Source organism: Schistocerca cancellata, chromosome 8, assembly GCF_023864275.1.
Source record: "Schistocerca cancellata isolate TAMUIC-IGC-003103 chromosome 8, iqSchCanc2.1, whole genome shotgun sequence".
NCBI classification, from domain to species: Eukaryota; Metazoa; Arthropoda; class Insecta; order Orthoptera; family Acrididae; genus Schistocerca; species Schistocerca cancellata.
This window is the reverse complement of record NC_064633.1, coordinates 84,541,598-84,566,688: the sequence shown is the minus strand read 5'-3', so window position 1 is coordinate 84,566,688 and position 25,091 is coordinate 84,541,598. Positions and strand designations below refer to the sequence as shown.

General features: G+C 40.4%; 1 protein-coding gene across 1 annotated transcript in view; it reads left to right on the top strand.

Moving 5' to 3' along the window:
• Positions 1–25,091, top strand: part of LOC126095379 (modular serine protease-like) — a 130,590-nt gene that overhangs the window by 86,792 nt on the left and 18,707 nt on the right. Inside the window, exon 6 of the mRNA XM_049910183.1 lies at positions 10,898–11,065. Coding sequence (XP_049766140.1) covers positions 10,898–11,065 — 168 coding nt within the window. The remainder of the gene's footprint in view (positions 1–10,897; positions 11,066–25,091) is intronic.

The window sequence follows — 25,091 nt, the reverse complement described above, 5'->3', positions numbered from 1 at the left end:
CTGTGGTGACAAGCAAGGTGAGTGGTGGGAGTGGAACAGGCATGAATTTCAGCTAATCTAGGAAATAGTTCGTATCTTTAATATAGGAGGGAAGTCTATGTACTATAGGTTGCAGATGTTGCTCAGCTAGAACAGATATACATTCGATGGGTGCTTGAAGTTGGCAACTATAGGACAGTCAGGATGATTGAGTTTGTGGATCTTAGGAAGAAGATAAAAGGTAGGGGTGCATGCTTTGAGTGGGACCAGAAGTTGTATGGACTGAGGTGGAAGCCCTAGTGAGGGGCCTGAGGTTTTTAGGAGGGACTGCAGGTCAGTTTGAATCACAGGGATAGGATCTTGATGGCGGATGCTGTATGTAGAGATGTCAGGCAGCTGGTGTAGACCTTCACTAACATACTCCGATTGGTCAAGTAACACAGTGGTAGATCCCTTGTCTGCTGGAAGGATAATGATGGAGTCATCAACTTTCAGGGAACAAAGAGTTTGGAGTACTACAGACGACAGATTAGGTCATGTGGTAGGGACCTTGAGGAATGGTTGTAAAGCAATGCTTCATATGATGAATTCTTGGAAGGCTTGCAAGGGATGATTTTGGGGTAGTGGTGGGATCAAGTTGGGATCGTGGTCCAAACTGTTCAAGGCAGGGTTCAATGTCAAGTTTGCTGATGTAAAGGTTTTGAGATTGGGTTACAAAATGATATTTCCAGTTGACATTGCGTGTAAAGGAAAGTAGGGTCTTCACCAAAGCAGCAGGATTAACTGCAGTTTTAGGGCTGAAAGTGAGGCCCTTGGATAATACACACAATTCAGTAGGGTAGAGTGCTTTAAACAAGAGGCTGAAAACACTGTATGGTTGTGAATGGTGCTTGTGATTATGGGTTATTACTGGTGACCCCTCCAAAAAACAACTTCACAGCACACCACTTGTCAACCAGTATTATCCTGGTCTTGAATGTATTAATCAGCTAGCTTGACAAGGTCATGAATTCCTAAAACCATTCTCTGAAATGAGATCCATTCTGTCTGAAATTTTTCCCACCATTCCTGTAATATGATTTTGTTGCCCTTACAATCTCTGCAGTATTCTTGTTAGACCCTATGCTCCTTCTGCACCCTTTTTCCTACTCTATGGCTCCTACCCCTGTGAGTGCCCCTGCTTCAAGACTTGCCCTATGCATCCTAATACCACTGTCTATTCTAGCCCTGTAACTGGGAAAACATACACTATCAAAGGGAGAACCACCTCTGAAATGACACATCATGTTGTTGTTGTTGTGGTCTTCAGTTCTGAGACTGGTTTGATGCAGCTCTTCATGCTACTCTATCCTGTGCAAGCCTCTTCATCTCCCAGTACCTACCGCAACCTACATCCTTCTGAATCTGCTTAGTGTATTCATCTCTTGGTCTCCCTCTACGATTTTTACCCTCCACACTGCCCTCCAATACTAAATTGATGATCCCTTGATGCCTCAGAACATGTTCTACCAACCGATTCCTTCTTCTAGTCAAGTTGTGCCACAAACTTCTCTTCTCCCCAATCCTATTCAATACTTCCTCGTTAGTTATGTGATCTACCCACCTAATCTTCAGCATTCTTCTGTAGCACCACATTTCAAAAGCTTCTATTCTCTTCTTGTCCAAACTATTTATCGCCCATCTTTCACTTCCATACATGACTACACTCCATACAAATACTTTCAGAAATGAAATCCTCTGACACTTAAATCTATACTCGATGTTAACAAATTTTTCTTCTTCAGAAACGCTTTCCTTGCCATTGCCAGTCTACATTTTATATCCTCCCTACTTCGACCATCATCAGTTATTTTGCTCCACAAATAGCAAAACTCCTTTACCACTTTAAGTGTCTAATTTCCTAATCTAATTCCCTCAGCATCACCTGACTTAATTCGACTGCATTCCATTATCCTTGTTTTGCTTTTGTTGATGTTCATCTTATATCCTCCCTTCAAGACACTATCCATTCCGTTCAACAGCTCTTCCAAGTCCTTTGCTGTCTCTGACAGAATTACAATGTCATTGGCGAACCACAAAGTTTTTATTTCTTCTACATGGATTTTAATACCTACTCCGAATTTTTCTTTTGTTTCCTTCACTGCTTGCTCAATATACAGATTGATTAACATCGGGGATGGGCTACAACCCTGTCTCACTCCTTTCCCAACCACTGCTTCCCTTTCATGCCCCTCAGTTCTTATAACTGCCATCTGGTTTCTGTACAAATTGTAAATAGCCTTTCACTCCCTGTATTCACCCCTGCCACCTTCAGAATTTGAAAGAGAGTATTCCAGTCAACATTGTCAAAAGCTTTCTCTAAGCCCACAAATGCTAGAAATGTAGGTTTGTCCTTCCTTAATCTAGCTTCTAAGATGAGTCGTAGGGTCAGTATTGCCTCACGTATTCCAACATTTCTACGCAATCCAAACTGATTTTCCCCGAGGTTGGCTTCTACTAGTTTTTCGATTCTCCTGTAAAGAATTCACGTTAGTACTTTGCAGCTGTGACTTATTAAACTGATAGTTTGGTAATTTTCACATCTGTCAACACCTTCTTTCTTTGGGATTGGAATTATTACATTCTTCTTGAAGTCTGAGGGTATTTCGCCTGTCTCATACATCTTGCTCACCAGATGGTAGAATTTTGTCAGGACTGGCTCTCTCAAGGCCGTCAGTAGTTCCAAAGAGTGTTGTCTACTCCGGGGGCCTTGTTTCGATTCAGGTCTTTCAGTGCTCTGTCAAACTCTTCACGCAGTATCGTATCTCCCATTTCATCTTCATCTACATCCTCTTTCACTTCCATAATATTGTCCTCAAGTACATCGCCCTTGTAAAGAGTTTCTATATACTCCTTCCACCTTTCTGCTTTCCCTTCTTTGCGTAGAACTGGGTTTCCATCTGAGCTCTTGATGTTCATGCAAGTGGTTCTCTTATCCCCAAAGGTCTCTTTAATCTTCCTGTAGGCAGTATCTATCTTACCCCTCGTGAGATAAGCCTCTACATCCTTACATTTGTCCTCTAGCCATCCCTGCTTAGCCATTTTGCACTTCCTGTCGATCTCATTTTTGAGACGTTTGTATTCCTTTTTGCCTGCTTCATTTACTGCATTTTTATATTTTCTCCTTTCATCAATTAAACTCAATATATCTTCTGTTACCCAAGGATTTCTACTAGCCCTTGTCTTTTTACCTACTTGATCCTCTGCTGCCTTCACTTCTTCATTGGGACCCCTTCTGTTTCTTCTGTACATAAATGATCTAAGCTTAAATATTGATGCACACAAATCAATCATATTTGCAGATGACACCACGATTATACTAAAAGGAGACGACGATGAACAGTTACAGCAGACAGTAAACACGGTAACGAAACAACTTAACAGCTGGGCACAGAGTAATCAGCTTGTAATAAACAGTAAGAAAACCGTTGCTCTAAAATTCCACAATGTTCCTAACAAGGACATGTTTATCCCATCAGTCTCTATCAATGACGAACCAGTTGGTAACAGTACTGAAACCAAATTCTTAGGACTTTGGCTGCAGAGTAACATCAGATGGAATAAGCATATTGAATGCCTCAATGCAGAACTGAGCAAAACATGTTATCTTCTTTGTTCATTAAAATCATGCTGTAGTGAGAAAACAGTATTGAATGCATATCATGCGTACTTTCATTCTCGTCTTAGATATGGGGTCACCTTCTGGGGAAACTCTAAAATAGCTAATAGCACTTTTAAACTACAAAAAAGGGCCATTAGAATCTTGTTTGGGTGCAAGCCTAGAGACTCTTGTAAACCCCTGTTTAAGAAATCTGGTATTCCCCCATTACCGTGTGTATACATTATGGAAACCCTTTTGTTCTTTAAATTAAATGTAATAGGCAAGGACCAGAGGCTACAAAAAAACTGTGATATACATGAGCACTTTACCAGACAAAACAGGAACTTACATATGACTCAAATCAGCACAGCACTGTGCCAAAAAGGTACTTTTCACATGGGAGTTAAGCTTTATAACAAACTTCCTGAAAACATAAAAGCTATCACTGAGGTCAATACATTTGGAAAATCTCTAAAGTCATATTTACAGCATCACTGCTTTTATTCCATTGAAGAATATTTAAATTTATGAAATGTGTTATATAAATACTTATGTGTAAAGTGTATTATTGTAAGCTTAAATATGTATGCCTTGAAATTACTTTCAGCCTGTATATTTATAACTTGACTTGTCCAATGTCTTATGCATAAGCTGCTATGTAGACAACAGGACCAATAAAATACAATCTACAATCTACAATCCCTCAAAGCTATCCATTCTTCTTCTGCTGTATTTCTTTCCCCCATTCCCTTATGCTCTCCCTGAAACTCTGTACAACCTCTGGTTCTTTCAATTTATCCAGGTCCCATCTCCTTAAATTCCCACCTTTTTGCAGTTTGTTCAGTTTTAATCTACAGGTCATAACCAATAGATTGTGGTCAGAGTCCACATCTGCCCCTGGAAATGTCTTACAATTTAAAACCTGGTTCCTAAATCTCTGTCTTACCATTAGATAATCTATCTGAAACCTGTCAGTATCTCCAGGCTTCTTCCATGTATACAACCTTCTTTCATGATTCTTGAACCAAGTGTTAGCTATGATTAAGTTGTGCTCTGTGCAAAATTCTACCAGGTGGCTTCCTCTTTCATTTCTTAGCCCCAATCCATATTCACCTACTACGTTTCTTTCTCTCACTTTTCCTACTACTGAATTCCAGTCACCCATGACTATTAAATTTTCATCTCCCTTCACTACCTGAATAATTTCTTTTATCTCATCATACATTTCATAAATCTCTTCGTCATCTGCAGAGCTATTTGTCATATAAACTTGTACTACTGTAGTAGGCGTGGGCTTCGTATCTATCTTGGCCACAATAATGCTTTCACTATGCTGTTTGTAGTAGCTTACCCACATTCCTATTTTCCTATTCATTATTAAACCTACTCCTGCATTACTCCTATTTGATTTTGTGTTTATAACCCTGTAGTCACCTGACCAGAAGTCTTGTTCATCCTGCCACCGAACTTCACTAATTCCCACTATATCTAACTTTAACCTATCTATTTCCCTTTTTAAATTTTGTAACCTACTTGCCCAATTAAGTGATCTGACATTCCACGCTCCGATCCATAGAATGCCAGTTTTCTTTCTCCTGATAACGACATCCTCGTGAGTAGTCCCTGCCCGGAGATCCAAATGGGGGACTATTTTACCTCCGGAATATTTTACCCAAGAGGACGCCATCATCATTTAACCATACAGTAAAGCTGCATGCCCTCGGGAAAAATTACGACCGCAGTTTCCCCTTGCTTTCAGCCGTTCACAGTACCAGCACAGCAAGGCCATTTTGGTTAGTGTTACAAGGCCAGATCAGTCAATCATCTAGACTGTTGCCCTTGCAACTACTGAAAAGGCTGCTGCCCCTCTTCAGGAACCACACGTTTGTCTGGCCTCTCAACAGATACCCCTGCGTTGTGGTTGCACCTACGTTATGGCTATCTGTATTGCTGAGGCCCGCAAGCCTCCCCACCAACGGCAAGGTATATGGTTCATGAGGTGGGGGGGGGGGGGGGGACACATCATATACCAGGTGTTACATAAACACTGTTCAGCCTTTCAAATCAGCTTGAATGCCACCCAGTTATCAGTCAGGATGAATGGGCATAGGCAGAGGGTGTGTATCAGCAACACACAATATCCTGTTACAGAGCATACTATAAAACATGACAGTCATGACCTTGGTGCCTGTTTCACCACACGTGCTATCTGGATTTTTCCCACAAACACCAGTTTCTCAGAACTCCACAGGTGGGAACTGGTACTACACAATGCCCTTTGTTCATGCCAGCCACCTGGTCTTAATTTACCTTAGTTCCTTCTGTCTCAGCATTTCTTCACAGTAACTACTCCTTTCTTCACTCCATTTTAGTTTTCTACATCTTTCATTTTCTGACCTGTCTAGTTCTTACTGCTCCCCCCTCCCACATATGTTACATACAATGCACTTAGCTTTTCACTCTTATTAACTTGTGCATGATGTTTTAGTATTAGTCTCTGTCTTACACATTACCCTGTCCTCCACCTTTAAGCTCTCAGGTTTTCTAATCTCATCTGGCGCAGTCTGCAACAATCAGTCTTTCATTCTCATCCCATCTGGTAAGTCTCCCCTGACCCGGGTTTCTGGGTGACTTTTCTGAACTGTACCCCTTTCTCTAAACCCCTTCAGTCCTTTTCGTTCAGTCCTCTTCCTTCCCCTTCAACTATCCTGCCAGAAAAAGGAGCCACTGGCTCTGCAAGCGTGTAAAAGTTAAATCTTTTTGTGCATGTGTTCCCCAACCACCGCTTAGTGAGCAGATTTTTTATCTATCCATTGACATTTTACATAAATATTCAGTCAGATCTTGATAAGATTTAAAAGTGGTGCAAAGATTGGCAACTTGCTTTAAATATTCAAAAATGTAAGGTTGTGCACTTCACAAAACAAAAAATGTAGAATCGAATGACTATAATATCAGTGAGTCACATTTGGAATCAGTTAACTCATAAGATACCTAGGTCTAGCTCTTTGTGTCTGCAGCTCGTGGTCTAGGGGCTAGCATTGCTGGCTCTGGATCATGGGGCCCAGGGTTTGATTTTTGGGCAGGTTGGGGATTTTCTCTGCCCGGGAACTGGGTGTTTGTGTTGTCATAATTTCATCATCATCATCATTTATTTGTGAGAGTGACTAGATTGGAGTATGAAAAGAAAATGGACTGTGTAAAAATTAGGATTTTGCACAGGTGTTGATGACCACACAGTTGAGCGCCCCACAAAACAAACATCATCATCATCATCTAACTCTTCATAAGGATAAGAAATGTAGTGATCACATAAACTTTGTTGTGGATAAGGCAGACTTCAATTTACTGGTAGAATACCAGAGAAATGCAACCAGTGTTCAAAGAAGATTTGTTACAAATTACTCTTGTGACCTATCTAAGAATATTATGGAAGTGTGTGGGACCCATACCAAGGAGGACTAACAGAGAATATTGAACTTATACAGAGAAGGATAGGACAAATGGTCACTGGTTTGTTTGACCTATGGGAGAGGGTCACAGAGGTTCTGAAGAAACTGAACTGTCAGACTCTTGAAGATAGATGTAAACTATCCCGAGAAAGCCTGGGCGTGAAGTTTCAGGAATTGCCTTAAATGATGACTCTAGGCATATACAACAACCCCTCATGTGTTGCTCATGATGAAAAGATTAGATTAATTATAGTATGTGTAGAGGCCTTTAAACAGTAATTCTTCCTGCTCTCTGTATGTGAATGGAACAGAAAAAATCTAATATCTGAAATAGTGGGGCATACCTTTGCCATGCTCTTCACAGTAGTTTGCAGAATATAGATGTAAATGTAAATAAGGTATTCATCCTACAAAGGCAGTAAAGATTCTATGCAAGCTTATTGATACTGAGTCTTGCAGTGGGATGTTCAGATGTAAGAATTTATGAACACTGCCATAAATATGTGTTTATAAAATTGTTCAACTAATTTTAAAATATAAGCAGTACTACAGTCTAAACACAGATGTGTATATCTATAAAACAAGGATAGTCTGCGATTACGATCCAGAAAGGTGTGACAAAAAGGTGCAGACAGCAACCCCTATTACATGAGGATCAAATTTTTAAACAAATTTCCAAAGAATTTAAACAACTCAAGTGGATGCTCCTATGAAATGGCACTGAAGAGTTTCATGTGAATAAATGTTTTTTTATAGTATTAAAGAGTTCTTTTCAGAGGAATGGGATAGTTTATTTGTACCAATTGTATTTGTAATTACCAGTAATCAAGATATAATATAATTTTTTGTTGTTTATAATTGTTCTCACAAAATTATGACAGGAAATGTAAGACATGTCCACAAGACTTTCCTTCTCATCCCTTGCGGCAAGTCTCCCCTGACCCACAGTTTTGGGTGGCGTTTCTAAAATCTAACCCTTTTCCTACACGTCTCCAGTCATTTTCCTTCACCCCTCTTCCTTCCCCTTCAACCCTTCTGCCTGAAGAAGGAGCCACTGGCTCTGAAAGCTTGTCAATTACAACCGTCCTTTATGTATGTGGTCTGTCACTGCTTGGTGAGTAGATGTTTTATCTATCCAATTAAATTACTTTGTCAATAATTGATTGTTTCCATGTTATACAAGAGTTTACATTGTTGTTTATATTACTATCCATTTAATTTAGGGGTGAATGGTGGTGGTAAATTGTCTGTTCCCATCTACACCTTCTGTACTATCCCATGGACTATTAAGCAACAGTGCTGTGACTACATATTGCTTCTGTCTTATGGAAGTCAACTTATAACCAAAAAATTATGTTGTTATTAATTTTTTATTTACTTTCCACTACCAAGAGTTTAAAATACACTGCTAAACAAAAGTTTGGAATACTTACATAAAATGCAGTCTAAGATACTAGAGGTCTCATTGCCCTAAGCAGCTCATGCATTATGCTGTTAGAGCCCATATACTGGATGGCATTTATTACTGGGATGCCTTGTGGGCCTTCTTCAGTCATGTAAAACCTGCTGCCACAATGGTACATGATGAGCAGTCCAGTTTCAACAACAGCTTCATTTGGTTTGTGTTCAGCACTGCAGTAACATGCCACATAAAGGCATACAACACTTTGATACAGTGTGGGTAGAGACTTTACTGTCAGCATGTCATACACAGCAGTATGTTGCCAATCAATTACATGTCACTCAAAGTGATGTGTCTGAGATGGGTAGGAAATATAGAGAGACAGGAAATGTGAAAGATAGACCTCGCAGTTGTCATCTCGTATGACAACAACAATGCAGAATCGTGTCCTCCAAGTTGGCTCGCTGGCGCTGTAATGGATCTGGGAGATGTGTTATTTTCTACCGGATTTGTCGATACCAAATTGTAAATGTTTTTTTATATTTTTTGTCAGAATTTTTTATTATAATTTGCCTTATTATATGTTAATTTACTTATATTTTTGAGAGTGAAAACATACTGATTACTATTAGTAAATGTGTCAAAGAATAGCAAAGAGACTGATTACAAGTGGAAGCTTGTGTGTTGTGTAAAATGTCTTTGACGCTGGAGTCGTCTTTGACTGTACTCAGTCGGCAGTTAACTCTTGGTGTGTGTTGACGGTAGAACAATGTGCAGGTCGCCGTCATAAACAATTTGTTAGTGAACAGAAAGAATGAATTATGTTATCATTTTTTGTATATAAACTTTAAGAAGAAACTACATTTGAAGAAATTGTATTTGAAATACCAAAAATGAGGCACACGCATTGAACCAGGTCATTTCTGCAGCCGACAAAGATGCATTGTGGAATCATACTTCCACTAGACAACTGAAGCCAAGACCAATATCGCCTTGTAAACATCTAACGGAAAAGGTACTGTCACGAAATATGCCAAAATTTAAGTAAATAAAAAATAGTGAGCATATTTCAACTTTGTGTCTCAGCTGGGATAGCATATTTCAGCGCCCAACATCGGCTGCCAGAAATGTTGGAAGTGGTTTCTTCCAGGGAACAGGAATTCATATCTCAGTCCAAACAGTGCATAGAAGGTTGCATCAGCGTGATCATTCCAGAAGGTGAATGAGAAGGTTTGCATTGAACCAACAGAACTGACACAATCGAAGGACCTAGGGTCTTGCACATCAACTTTGGACCATTGCAGAATGGAGTAATGTTATGTTTTGTGATGAGACAGTATTGGTTTGCAACTGGACACTAGAAGTTTTATTATTCAGAGAAGTGCTATACAACACCATAAACATTCAGAAAGTCCATCTGTTTGCAGGTGGAAATCTAATGTTGTGGTCGGTAATAACGATAGGATGGTGGACCCCTCTAATTCCTATCTACAACAATTTGACTGGTCCTTCATACAAATGATTGTAAGACCCTACAGATGGGAAGTCAGTGACAGCTTCATCCTAGTTGATGATAATGCAAGACCGCACCATACTCTAGCAGTGTCTTAGTTACTTCAAAGATGCAATGTCAACCAAATGCATTGGCCAATACAGTCTCCAGATGTGAATGCAATTGAGCATGCATGGGGGTTGAAGGTGGCCATTTCACAGCATCCGAATCCACCTGACAATCTTCAGGATCTCATTGAAGCTGCCACTGGGACCTCATACCCCAAGATAAACTTGATGCTCTTATCCAGAGCATACCTCACACAGTGGAAGAACTCATCTGTATGTCAGGAGGCCATACACTCTACGAAAGACTGTTAATAATCATCATTGCTTTTGTTTCCAAGGTGTACACTTAGGAGAGAGCCTGCTTTGTTTTGCAGTGATTTTTGTAACCAACAAAAAATTTTCTTGTCTTTGGAAGGAATTATGTTTATTTTGTTAATAAGGTATTGTGCAAACCTCAATGGGAGTACTATAAGAAGTCATTGTATTAAATTCTATGATATTCCAAACTTTTGTTGGGGTCTGAAATTAAATTTTTGCCAGTTAACATATGTTATGGTCCTTTTCATCTCTTGTGTACTGTCTGTTATCTTGCTAAAATGTTTTTAATCGCCAGATCTTTAGTAGAATAATGGTGTGTTCAGCAAAGATCAATAAGAATAAAATAAAATGAGTTCTTATTATGTGCCATATTTGATAACATTTATGAACATATTTGTACTTATATATCTTTAGAATCATATGCTTCTGGGTTTTGGTATTGATGGTAATGTTAAAAGTTAATGAACATATTATTTGCAGACAGAAGAGAAAATTTTAGTTAATATTCACATGAACTGAAATAATATTAGTTTCTGAAATTTGCAGGTAAGGGACATTGATATCCCTGATAGTTTTCATGGGTCGTCAACGGCATTCCGTGATGACATAGCAGTACTGACAGTGGACTTCCCATTTCAGCTAACAGAGATGATTAGTCCTGTGTGTGTGGACTGGGATGATGTTTACTATGTTGGACCAGGTGATAAGGGACATGTACGTTGAATCTAGTAAGAAAACAACTGGTAATGTCTTACTATGAATTGCATATTGTTCAGTCATCAGACAGAAAAATAAAGAATTTGCCACGTATTTATTGTTACCTCATGGCATTATCAGTTTATTTGGCTGGCCTAACAGCACAGGTTATTAGTAGATGTATAACAGTATCTTGTAAATAGTCTTCATGGGTTTGTTGCTGGATAACATTGTGCAAATTCCACAATATTTCCTTGGAGCAACTGCCTGTTTCGGTGCTAGAGAAGGGTCTGAATTTTGCACCTATACCAGAGACCATTCCCATCTGAAATGTGATTATTGGAATAGAGCAGGTTCTTTCGAAACTTCCTAAGGATGCTGCCATAGAGATTAGGCATGACACATGCCGCATCTTGACTCAAGCTTCATCTAAGAGCTCCAACTTTAACATCACCTCAGCTGAAAGAAATGCTCTACAAGAATTGAGAGAAGACCAAGACACCGTCATCTTACCTGCTGACAAAGGAAATGCTACTGTACTTCTCTCACACACAGAATATAACAGCAAGATATACAAACTGCTCAACAATCCTGCATATAGTAAATTAAAAAATGATCCGATGGGTAGGATCCATAGAAAAACTGTGGAACTCATCAGGAAGAGCTCAATTCCATGAAAGTCACTAAGGGTTTGCATCAACAGGCTGCAGTTCCTCCTAGACTCTACGGCCTAGTCAAGATCCATAATACCTCTCCATCCCATTGTAAGTAACATAGGAGCACTTACTTATTTTGTTACCAAATACCTGACAACACTATTTGGACCTCTCAAAGGCAAGTGCAACATCACATTCAAAACTCTGAAGATTATATAGGTCACCCGAAAACTCTGAGGTTGCAATCATTGGATCTGTTAGTAAGTTTCAATGTTGTGTCTTTATTTACAAAGGTGCCCTTGCAGGACTCTTTGGTGCTCATTAGCAACAAGTTTGAGGAGGACATAGTAGCATTATTTAAACACGTGCTTACTTCAACATACTTCTTATTTCATGACCAGTATTTTTAACAAGTGGACAGTGTCGCCATGGGAAGGCCTCTGTCTCCTGTGGTGACCAATTATTTTATGGAGGACTTTGAAGAAAAAGCACTACAGCCAACCACTCTCAAACCCTCTTGTTTTCTGCGGTATGTGGATGATACATTTGCGCTGTGGCCACATGGACTTGATACTCTACCTATGTTTCTTCAGCATCTGAATTCACTCCATACAAATATAAACTTCACAATGGAAGTGGAAAAAGATGGTACTTTACTTTTTCTTGATGTCTTGGTATGAAGGAAAGCAGATGGTAGCTTGGGACACAGCATCTTTTGCAAGCCAATGCATTCAGATCTACATCTGCAGGCCACAAGCTGCCATCATCCTGCACAATACAGTAGTGCATTATGTATGTTAGTTCATTGAGCACATGTGGTATCTGACCCTGAGAGCCTGTCGAGTGAAATACAACATTTGAAGACAGTGTTCCGAGAAAACAGTTATTCTGAGAGACGATAGGTAATGCATTCAGGCCCAGACGAATTCAGTCTATGGAGCAGAATGAAGATACGAAGACACACACCACTTTTGCCGTTTTGCCGTATTTTGGTGTCATGTCATCCGGAATCGGAAGAGTTCTTGGAAGATATGGAAGTAAGTGTGGAATTAAGTGTGTTTTTCAGCCATCTGAAAAACTGAGAAACCTGTTGGGTTCAGTTATGGATGACATTGGCCTGAGGAAATGTGGTGCGTACAAGATTCCTTGTCAGTGTGGAGCAGCATATATAGGCCAGACATGCCGCACAGTACAAGAACACTACGATGGACATCAGCATCATATACGCCTTCGTCAACCGGAAAAGTCGGTAATTGCAGAACACTGCCTGAATACAGGACATCGTATGATTTATGAAAAGATGGAAGTTTTATCCCCGGCATCACCTTTCTGGGAATCCAATACATATCCATACAGCTGATAATCTCATCAACGAGGATATGCGATTTCAAATGAGCGCACCCTGGAACCCTGCATTGGCTGCTATTAAATCATGACACAAAAATCAAGATTCTTCGATAACAGGCCCGTCATAATACTGGCCTAGTATGTTTGTTGGTGAGTAACATCTGGCCGCACTGTTGACAAACGCAGTGTACAGCACACACGTGGGAGAGCCACTCTGTGATTTTTGGCAGAGGGAGTTTGAGCATGTTCTAGAAACGTGGCATCGATGTGTGGATACCATCAGTCGTACCTAGCCACCAGCGAGGTTGAACCACCTGAAGATGTTGGACAGTTGCTCTGAGGAAATATTGTGAAATTTGCACAATATGATTGGCGGCAAACCCATGAAGACTATTTACAATACATCCGCCAGGAGTGCTTTAAGAGTCACAACAGTATCTTGTTTATGAAAACTTGGTATCATGCCTTCACAATACGTCTGTATTAGTGACACATGCATAAAAGTTGGCAAACAAATCACACCTATCAAAGTAATTCAATTTAACTACTGTGCATCATAAAAAAGGAAGCATAATAAGAAGTTGTATTGATAACTGGGGAAAATTCAGCAAAGCAAAATCTGGGATGAAATAATAGTGTCGATATTATGATAGGCTGCTACTCTGCATGTACAGGAGGTTCTGAACAGCACAAAGGCTCAATCAATAGTAGAATTCAGCTATTGGACAAAGTCCTTCATGAAGCAGGCAGACTCTCTCTCTCTCTCTCTCTCTCTCTCTCTCTCTCACACACACACACACACACACACACACACACACACACACACATACACACACAGATATAATGGAAAGGCAGCAGGGAAGAGGATAGGCAGATGGAGGGACTAGCAAAGGTTGACGGCCAGGGGGCTTATGGAAATGAGAGGTACATCACAGGGAGAGTGCACACTCATGTGGTTCAAAAAGGCTCTTGTCAGTGTGGAAAATCCAGATGACATGGCATGTAGATCAGTCACTAATGTTGAGCACATCCTGCCATGTAACTTGATTGACAATCTGGTGGTCTAGTGGTGCCCTGGTCTGGAAGTATTGGGATATGTGTGGGATGCATCCAGGTCTTTCTCAGGGATATGAGCCTTGGAGCAGGAGGCTGGCAGTGGGAATGCAATAGGGACAGACAAGGTTATTGCAAACATTGGGTTGCTAGTGGAATACCAATGTGGATGGTGTGGAGGAGATTTTTTTTCTGATTTCAAGGCACAGTGGTAGATAGTTGAATCCTGGTGGGGATTGTGATGAAGTTGCTCCAGTCCTAGGTGGTAGTGAGTCATGAGTGTGCACTCCTTTGTGGCTGATTAATGCATATGTGAGGGTTGATACAAACTTGGGAGATCTGTTTTTGTACGGGATGGGGAGGGTAACATCAGTCTGTGAAGGCTCCAGTGAGATTCTTGGCATATTTCGAAATTGACTGCTTGTCATTGCAGATCCAACAATTGTGAATGACTACACTTGGTGTGTAATGGGTATCAGCTGTTGAAATGGCAGTATTCCCAGTGCTGGTTGGTAAGGATTCCTCTAGATGGCCCATGAATAGGTTGCCATGGAATAGTGCCACGTGGGTACCAATGGCTGTATGATGGATTTGTGTATGAATGCCACTGTCAAAAGAGAAGTAATTATGGATGAGTATATAGCTGATCATGGTGAGCAGGACCAGGAAGGAGGTTATGAGCTTGGAGTCAGTCAGATGTTGGGAAACTTAGTACTCAAGGGCACCAAGACCATATACCTACTTTCATATATACTACATCTGCCACAATATCTAAAATTTCCTCCCAAATCCTACAGAAGCCAGAGTCTAAATAGACCTGCAATGCAGTTATGAACCTGTCCTCCAAAAGCCGCAGCCCTGAAGAGTATCAGTCCTTTCTGAATGCCTCGTATTTTGCCCCTCTTCCAAACTGAGTCATGCTGAGCTTTTTAAAGACCTTCTCTATATCTCCCAGTCCTTACAATGGAAACACTTTTCCTCCACTAACCCTACCAGTCAGACTTGACCTATAACCAATACTGAATGCTACCCTTACTGATTATACTCCTCCATCTATCTGTGATACAACCCCCCCCCCCCCCCCCCTGTCTAAATCATCCTGTGATGAACTTCTATAAATTCCTAACCTCAAACCTTGCCCCACCATCATGACCCAAATCCCTCAACATGGAACCAAACTTCACACCTGTAGAAAGAATTGCAATTCACCACCTAAAAATTGGTCCTGACTTCATAGTCTTATCTATTGACAAAGGCTCCACCAATGTTGTTTATGAACCAGGAGATGGCTTCCACCTGCTATTACACATATCTGCCTCCAGTCCCTTCTACAGTCACCTGATGCCAGAAGTGCAGCATGAACTTCATTTCCTCTTCAGATCCTTAGGTCCATCCAAGAACCCATTACCTGAGTCTCAGCCCCCTTCTCACACCCACCAATTCCTGGATTCTTCCCTTTTAAATGCTTCCTAAAATATATGATCCAATTACACATGGTGCCCCCACTGTGCCTGGATACTGCAGCCCCACAGATATGATCTCTACTATTTTGGACCAACATCTTCTGCCTATTACTCGAAACTTGATCTCCTATATAAAAGACTCTCAACAGTTTGTGCCCCTTTACCATCTGGCACCCTGCTCATTGCTATTGATGCCACCTTCCTCTACACCAGTATCCCCAGTGCCCATGGCCTTGTTGCCATTGAGAACCTGATTGATTCCAAACCATCTACCTCATTTCTGATCACTGTGATGAACCACATCCTCACAGATATTGCATAGGAAACACTTTTCTAATATTCTGCAAAATTATATTTTTTAGCCATGAACCACGAGTCAGCTTCTTAGGCCATGGTTTGGTGGCAACTGAATGTCAGCAAAACAGATAAAATGATGAACAACTTACACAGGTATTACTTGTAATAAAGATGGAAAAGAAAGGAAGATAGTTACATGTGGGAGTTTACAAAGGAAAGCATTACAGGTTTATGTTATGAAGAAATAATTATACTTAACTAAAACTGAAAAATAATTTTTTTATGTGGACATCATATTTAACAATAAATGAAAAAAAAGCTGAGTGTATAATTGTAATCTAATATTTGTATAACTACACTTAACAGGGGAAAAGGATTTAATACAAAGCTGGCATTCTCTGTTGTGTATTTACTAATTTCAAGTATTTCCAGTAGTGAAACTTCCTGGCAGATTAAAACTGTGTGCCCGACCGAGACTCGAACTCGGGACCTTTGCCTTTCGCAGGCAAGTGCTCTACCAACTGAGCTACCGAAGCTTCAGTAGCTCAGTTGGTAGAGCACTTGCCCGCGAAAGGCAAAGGTCCCGAGTTCGAGTCTCGGTCGGGCACACAGTTTTAATCTGCCAGGAAGTTTCATATCAGCGCACACTCCGCTGCAGAGTGAAAATCTCATTCTGGAAACATTTCCAGTAGTGTCTACTTTCTGCTTTTTTTAACAGTATGTAAAACTATATGGCTATTCATTCACACACACAACCAGATAGACACCCAAGCACACTCTTCCCCTGCCACAGCAACATTGATTATTAGCAATCAGTTGCCTGGGATTAAGGATATGAGGAGGGTGTGGGGAACGCTGCATGAAGCTAAGAGGGCATAACAGGATAGTGTGAGGCAGGAGCAGGAAAGACAGATAACTGAGTAGCTGCACAACAAGATGAAAAGGGTTCTGAGGGCATACAAGTAGTAGAGAGAGAGGGGGGGATAGGGAGAGAGAGGGAGAGAGAGGGAGAGAGAGAGAGAGAGAGAGAGAGGGAGGGAGGGGAGAGAGAGAGGAGACTGCACAAGGGGGGGGGGGGGGGGGGGGTTGGAAGACTGGTGGGAGAAGGTAATACATAATCTGCTGGATAGGAGAGTAGTTGTATTTATAGAAGAAAGAAGGAAAAAGTAAGGTGAGGTAATGGAAAACAGCTTAGTACACGTTTAGAACAGGGGGCATGCAAGAACACAGGATATGCTGGAGAGATAATTCCCACCTACATAGTTTAGAGAAACGTGGGCCGCAATGGAGTATCCAAGTTGCTCACATAGTGCAGCAGCTCTTAATGTCCTTAATGTTGTGGTGCACAGCATGTTTGGCAACTGGATGGTCAAGTTTGACACAGTTTGGCAGTGGCCATTTATGCTAGTAGACAGTTGGTTACCTTTTATACCCACACAGTGTACTGCACAGTAATTGCAGGAATAAGTTATATAACATGGTGTTGCCTTTTATTGTGTAGGAAATGCTTTTGACTGGAATGTAGTGGTAGTAGTAGTAGCAGTAGTAGTAGTGGCAGCAGCAGTAAGTGGTGGTGGGTAAGTGTGTAGGTGTGACAGATAGGTCTTGCACCTATATTGGCCACCAAGGGAATGATCCATGGGGTTGGCAGTGGCACACTACTTTGAGTGATGTAGACAAAATTATCGATAGGATATTCCTCAGCTCAGGGTGGGATGAGAGATAGTTGAAGCTGTGGTAAAGGATATGGTTGAGCTTTTCACCTCTGGGTTGGTGATGGTTGGGGATGGTTAACAGGACTGCTATGTCATAAGAGTAGAGACCCTGGAGATCAGTCATTAAAGGCTTAGGTAATGTAATTGGTATATTTTGACAACTCCTACTTTTCACTGCATTTGTGGCTTCCATGAGAGACAGTCAGTGAGGTAGAAACTTTTTTAATTGGAACTCGTAACAGCTGTCATAGTGGAGATACTGTTGGTGGTCGGTGTACTTTATGTGAACAGATGTATTTATGGTACCATCTGAGAGGCAAAGATCAACATCTAAGAAGGTGGCTTGTTTAGTTTGGAAGGATGAAGTCAAGTGGATTTAGCAGTAGCTGTTCATGTTATGGAGAACAAAGGTTATCTTTGTCATGAATCCGCATCATGAAAATATTAATGAATCTGGATCACACAAGAGTTTTAGGTGTTGACTGGATAAGAAGAATACCTTTCTCCAAGTCCCTGTTTTTAGCTGTCTTTCCTTCTGTCGATTGGGCTTAACGTGTAGTCATTTTTAACTCCTTCCTTATCTTCGTGTTCTGACCGTAGTTGTTTTTGTGCCCTAAAACAAACCAGATGGGATTAAAGAAAGATATTGAAGCAATTCAGAAGTGTGCTGCTAGTTCTGGTACCAGCAGGTTCGATCATCGTGCAAGTGATATGAAGATGCTTTGTGAATTCAAATGAGAATCCCTGGAGGGAAGACTATGTTCTGGTCATGAGACATTGTTGAGGAAATTTAGAGAACTTGCATTTGCATCTGAAGGCAGAAGGATTCTACTGCTACCACTATACATTTGGTATAATAAGGGCCATGAAGACAAAATAAGGGAAATTAGGGTTTATGCAGAGGCATATAGACAGTCCTTTCCCCTTGATCAATTTACAAGTGGAATAGGAAAGGAAAGGTAATGATAGATGTATATGTAGATTTACTGTTGAAGTATATATGATGTGAACTAAGGGTGAAAAATCCTGTCCACATTCTTCCAGAACCTCAGCAGCTTCCCCTCCATGTGCTTCATCTGATTCTCCTTAGTCCAACAAGGTAGCTTCCTTGATGTGAACTTCCAACTCCCGATGGGTGCATCAGTACCTCTGTCCACATCAGAACCAGCAACAAATGGCAATGTCTCCATTTTGACAGCTGCCACCTGTTCCATGGCAAGATGTCCTGTGCATACAGCCTAGTCACTCATGGTTCTTGAGTCTGCAGTGAAAAGCAGTCAACCTCAAAGTTTTACAAGGGTCTCCCATGGCAAAATTACCCCTCCAACCTTTTCTGAAAACAGATCTCCTGTGCCTTGTCTCCCCAGTTACTTACCATGCCCCAGGTACCTACTGTCTGGCCATAAAAGAGCCCCTCCTCATAACTCAGTACCACTGAGGAGTGGAACAACTGAATCACATTCTTTGCCATGGTTTTGACTACTTCTCCTCAATCCCCGATAGATGAGAACTATCCTCCTCACTATCCTCTCTAACCCTCTCACAGCTTCCAATCCAGCTTATCCAATATTCCTGTCCATCTCTACTGCAACCCTGTTGCCAAACCCTTGCCTCATTGCTCATGCCCCTATAAAAGACCTAGACACAATAACTGTCTTATGCATTCTCCCACTACCATCTACTCCACTCCTATCACAGGCATTTCCTAAGTCAGGGTTTCTTAATTTGATTGATCAGTGGTGAACTTCTGGGTGAGTTGTTTCAATTTTATACACATTTTATGCACAAGGTACCTTACTTGTACTCATTTTTGTCTGTCAAACTTCTGTTGTTGCCTTTTTTTAGAGATGTCCATTACTCTTCAACTTAGATGCATAATTTAGTATTCATTATCACAATATCTACAGTCTTCAAATGCATATCATCATTCCTCAGTATCATAGTTCTTTCCATGTTGATTTTTTCTGATGACTCTCTTAAACTTTAGCCTACTCTTCATAATTAACAAATTGCGGTCTGAGTCTAAGTCTTCATCTTGTTATGCCTTACAATCCAATATCTGATTTGAGAGTATCAGTCTGACCATAATGCAATGCAGCTGATATCTTCCCATGTTTTCAGAACTTATCTAAGTATGCCTTCTCCTCTTGTGACTTTTGAACAGTGTATTTCCTGTTTCCAGCTAAAGTTGACTGCAGAACTTGAAGATTCTTTCTCCTTTCTCATTTGTTGTACCAAGTCCATATTCTCTTGCAATTTTTTTTATATTCCTTACTCCACTCTAGCACTCCCATGATTATTAGTTTATCATCTCCCTTTACATTACTGAGTTAGCTGTTCAGTGATCTAATATACTCTGTCCCCCTTCATTTTATGCTTGTGATGTTGGCATGTATACCTGAATTATTTTTGTTGGCATTGGTTTATCATTGATTTTGATGAGAATAATAGTACCACTGAGCTGGTCAAAGTAATTGCTGTTTAATGTACCTCCCTATTCATGACGAATCCTACTCTGGTTACACAGCTCCATGCTTCTGTTATTATGCTATATTTGTCAGATCAGAAATCCCTATATTCTTCCCATTTAACTTCAATGATCCTCACTATATCTAGATTGAGGTTTTGCATTTGCCATTTTAGATTTTTTAGCTCCCCTATCACCTTCAAACTTCGGAAATTTCATTTTCTGTTTGTAGAATGCTACCCTTTTGCTAGTCATTGAATAATTTACTCAAAGTTGCCTTCTGTTTGTCAGTTCACTCCCAGGAATCTGAATGGTGGACTAATCTGGAATCTTATTCCAATGGAGAGATCATGATGACACTTTCTCAGTTACTAGCCTCATGTCCTGAGAATACAGGTTAAGTGTCTTAGATCCAGGGGTTTCCATTGGCTTCTGCAGCCTCATACTGTTGATCATTGCTGATTCTTCCACCTTTTAAGGGCAGTTTTCTATCCCAAGGGCCCCTAGATTCTGAGAACCTCTATGCATTCCTTAGCCCTCTTGGAAAGTAATGTTAGCAGAACGAGGGTGACTCCCTATGCTGGAAGTCTGTTAGATGTACTGATTACAATGAGGCCTGAACTTTTTGATTCAGTTCATGTAGAACAGGGACTAACTTATCATAAGACCACTATACTGTCACTGTATATGGCTGAGGTTAGGAATTTAGGAGGTTATTTCTGCTTAGCAAGTGTGAGAAGGAAAAGATTTGAGATTACCCGAGTGGTTGACATGAAGCATTCATCACCAGGCCTTAAAATGCTGAACATATATGGTCAAAGTTCAATGGTTTTGTACAAGACATCTCAGACCTGTATGTGCTGAGAAAAGTTGTGATAGATGAAATGATGTGCTGTGATTCTACAATCATATTAGAAAACTTCTTAAAACTGGAGAGAGCTTCACTGTGGATTTAAATGTAGTCAGATCCTCACAAACAAATGTAACATACTGCACATAAATAGACAGGTAGACCCTTTAATGCATTATTAACTATTGCCATCTTTGGAAGCTGTCACATCCGTAAGATATCTTGGATTAAGCATGCACACCTCCCCCCATGAACCATGGACCTTGGTGTTGCTGGGGAGGCTTGCGTGCCTCAGCGATACAGATAGCCGTACCATAGGTGCAACCACAACAGAGGGGTATCTGTTGAGAGGCCAGACAAATGTGTTGTTCCTGAAGATGGGAAGCAGCCTTCTCAGTAGTTGCAGGGGCAACAGTCTGGATGATTGACTGATCTGGCCTTGTGACACTAACCAAAGTGGCCTGGCTGGTACTGTGAATGGCTGAAAGCAAGGGGAAACTGCAGCTGTAATTTTTCTCGAGGACATGCAGCTTTACTGTATGGTTAAATGATGATGGCGTCCTCTTGGGTAAAATATTCCTGAGGTAAAATAGTCCCCCATTCAAATCTCCGGGTGGGGACTACTCAGGACATTGTTATCAGGAGAGAGAAAACTGGCGTTCTACAGATCGGAGCATGGAATGTCAGATCTCTTAATTGGGCAGATAGGCTAGAAACTTTAAAAAGGGAAATGGATAGGTTAAAGTTAGATATAGTGGGAATTAGTGAAGTTCGGTGGCAGGAGGAACAAGACTTCTGGTCAGGTGACTACAGGGTTATAAATACAAAATCAAATAGGGGTAATGCAGGAGTAGGTTTAATAATGAATAGAAAAATAGGAATGCAGGTAAGCTACTACAAACAGCATAGTGAATGCATTCTTGTGTCCAAGATAGATATGAAGCCCATGCCTGCCACAACAGTACAAGTTTCTATGCCAACAAGCTCCACAGATGACGAAGAGATTTATGAAATGTATGATGAGATAAAGTAAAATCCATGGAGAAGAAATAAAAACTTTGAGGTTCACCGATGACATTGTAATTCTGTCAGGGACAGCAAAGGACTTGGAAGAGCAGTTGAACGGAATGGATGGTGTCTTGAAGGGAGGATATAAGATGAACATCAACAAAAGGAAAACGAGGATAATGGAATGTAGTTGAAATAAGTCGGGTGATGTTGAGGGTATTAGATTAGGAAATGAGACACTTACAGTAGTAAAGGAGTTTTGCTATTTGGGGAGCAAAATAACTGATGATGGTCGAAGTAGAGAGGATATAAAATGTAGACTGGCAATGGCAAGGAAAGCGTTTCTGAAGAAGAGAAATTTGTTAACATCGAGTATAGATTTATGTGTCAGGAAGTCATTTCTGAAAGTATTTGTATGGAGTGTAGCCATGTATGGAAGTGAAACATGGACGGTAAATAATTTGGACAAGAAGAGAATAGAAGCTTTCGAAATGTGGTGCTACAGAAGAATGCTGAAGATTAGATGGGTAGATCACATAACTAATGAGGAAGTATTGAATAGGATTGGGGAGAAGAGAAGTTTGTGGCACAACTTGACCAGAAGAAGGGATCGGTTCGTAGGACATGTTCTGAGGCATCAAGGGATCACCAATTTAGTATTGGAGGGCAGCGTGGAGGGTAAAAATCATAGGGGGAGACCAAGAGATGAATACACGAAGCAGATTGAGAATGATGTAGGTTGCAGTAGGTACTGAGAGATGAAGAAGCTTGCACAGGATAGAGTAGCATGGAGAGCTGCATCAAACCAGTCTCAGGACTGAAGACCACACCAACAACAACATGATGAGATAAAAGAAATTATTCAGATAGTGAATGGAGATGAAAATTTAATAGTCATGGGTGACTGGAATTTGACAGTAGGAAAAGGGAGAAAAGGAAATGTAGTAGGTGAATATGGATTGGGGGGAAGAAATGAAAGAGGAAGACGCCTGGTAGAATTTTTTACAGATCATAACTTAATCATAGCTAACACTTGGTTCAAGAATCATGAAAGAAGGTTGTATACATGGAAGAAGCCTGGAGATACTAGAAGGTATCAGATACATTATATAATGGTACGACAGAGATTCAGGAAACAGGTTTTAAATTGTAAGACATTTCCTGGGGCAAATGTGGACTCTGACCACAATCTATTGGTTATGAACTATAGATTAAAACTGAAGAAACTGCAAAAAGGTGAGAATTTGAGGAGATGGGACCTGGATAAACTGAAAGAACCAGAGGTTGTAGAGAGCTTCAGGGAGAGCATTAGGGAACGATTGACAAGAATGGGGAAAGAAATACAGTAGAAGAAGAATGAGTAACTTTAAGAGACAAAATAGTGAAGGTAGCAGTGGATCAAGTAGGTAAAAAGATGAGGGCTAATAGAAATCCTTGGGTAACAGAAGAGATATTGAATTTAATGGATGAAAGGAGAAAATATAAAAATGCAGCAAATTAATCAGGCAAAAAGGAATACCGTATTTACTCGAATCTAAGCCGCACTCGAATCTAAGCCGCACCTGAAAAATGAGACTCGAAATAAAGGAAAAAAAATTTCCCGAATCTAAGCCGCACCTGAAATTTGAGACTCGAAATTCAAGGGGAGAGAAAAGTTTTAGGCCGCACCTCCAAATCGAAACGAAGTTGGTCCACTGTAATATGAGACACAATTTAGATCGAATGAATGACGATACAGCTACAGTAGTTTGGTTCGCGTCGTCAGCTTAGCAGTTAAGCTTTACCACGTAGCCATTGCTATGTGTCAGGCGCTCCGTCCGTATATATACGGGCACCCTTCCTTTTTCACGTGCTTCGTCTGGTTTGAATCGATTGCTTATTTTGCTTTGATCTGATAAATGCCGTTTTCTTTGTTATAGGTGTTTGTGTCACTCTTAAAGCTGAAAATGCATTACTGCACTGTGTCATGCATTGTTTGTTGCATTCTGATAGTGCGTGTTTACGGCCTGTCGCGGCACGCGGCATGGCTTGCTTTTGTACGCGCTACCGCCGCGTACAATTTTTTTTTTAAAAAAAAGAGAGGAATCGTCTCATTAGCGAAACAATGGCAAGAGACTGCTATTTGTTGTTACTTACACTGCTTCTTTCTTTGATAATGATCAACAAGAATCAAATAATAGACTGCGTATGATAGAACATGTTCTGAACGAGAGTTAGGCGAAAATTTTTCTCCGTTTGAAAATCTTTGCGGCCACTTCTTTATTACATCAAATTCTGCACAGAAATTAGAGTCATCTTAGATTTAAAAATCTAGTCACTTGCCATGCTTCCTTTCTGACTGTAAGAATAATACGAATATAAACATGACACGATACGTACATTCTTCCGCGTTTGCTGTTGTCTCACTCTAGTTTCGTAGTTTATTAGGCAGACAGGATTTAAATGAGATAGCAGCAAACATGAAAGAATACATGGCAAAATGTTTATATTCGTATTATTCTTATGGTGAAGAGAATACTGTATGTGATTCATATTTCATCAGGTTCCTATTAGCAACCATCTCTTCTCACAGATAGGAAAAAATTCAGAACGTAGAGTTGGCCATATTGACAAACATCCCAAACAGTCTTGCCAGTCAGATTTTCGTAATACACTGAAATTGTGCTACATTCGAAAATGAACAATACGGAATTTGTATTTACTTCGTTGGATAATGTATGAAAATGCAGTGGTCGAAACTCGCGGCGGAGAAAATAAGCTCGTCTTCCACTTTTTTTTTTTTTAAATTTATTTACTGACGCAGAGGTTTTGGCGCCAGTATTTATCTTTGTGCCTACAATGCATGCCTGCGTAGCGCTACATATATTCGATGGCAGAAGTTAGTTGTGGCGGCACGTACCAACATTTTTCATAACTTCCGCTTGCTTTGCACTCGATTCTAAGCCGCAGGCGGTTTTTTGGATTACGAAAACTGGAAAAAAAGTGCGGCTTAGATTCGAGTAAATACGGTACAAATATCTCAAGAATGAGATCGATATGAAGTGCAAAATGGCTAAGCAGGTATGGCTAGAGGACAAATGTAAGGATGTAGAGGCACATATCACTAGGGGTAAGATAGATACTGCTTACAGGAAAATTAGAGAGACCTTTGGAGAAAAGAGAATGACTTGTATGAATATCAAGAGCTC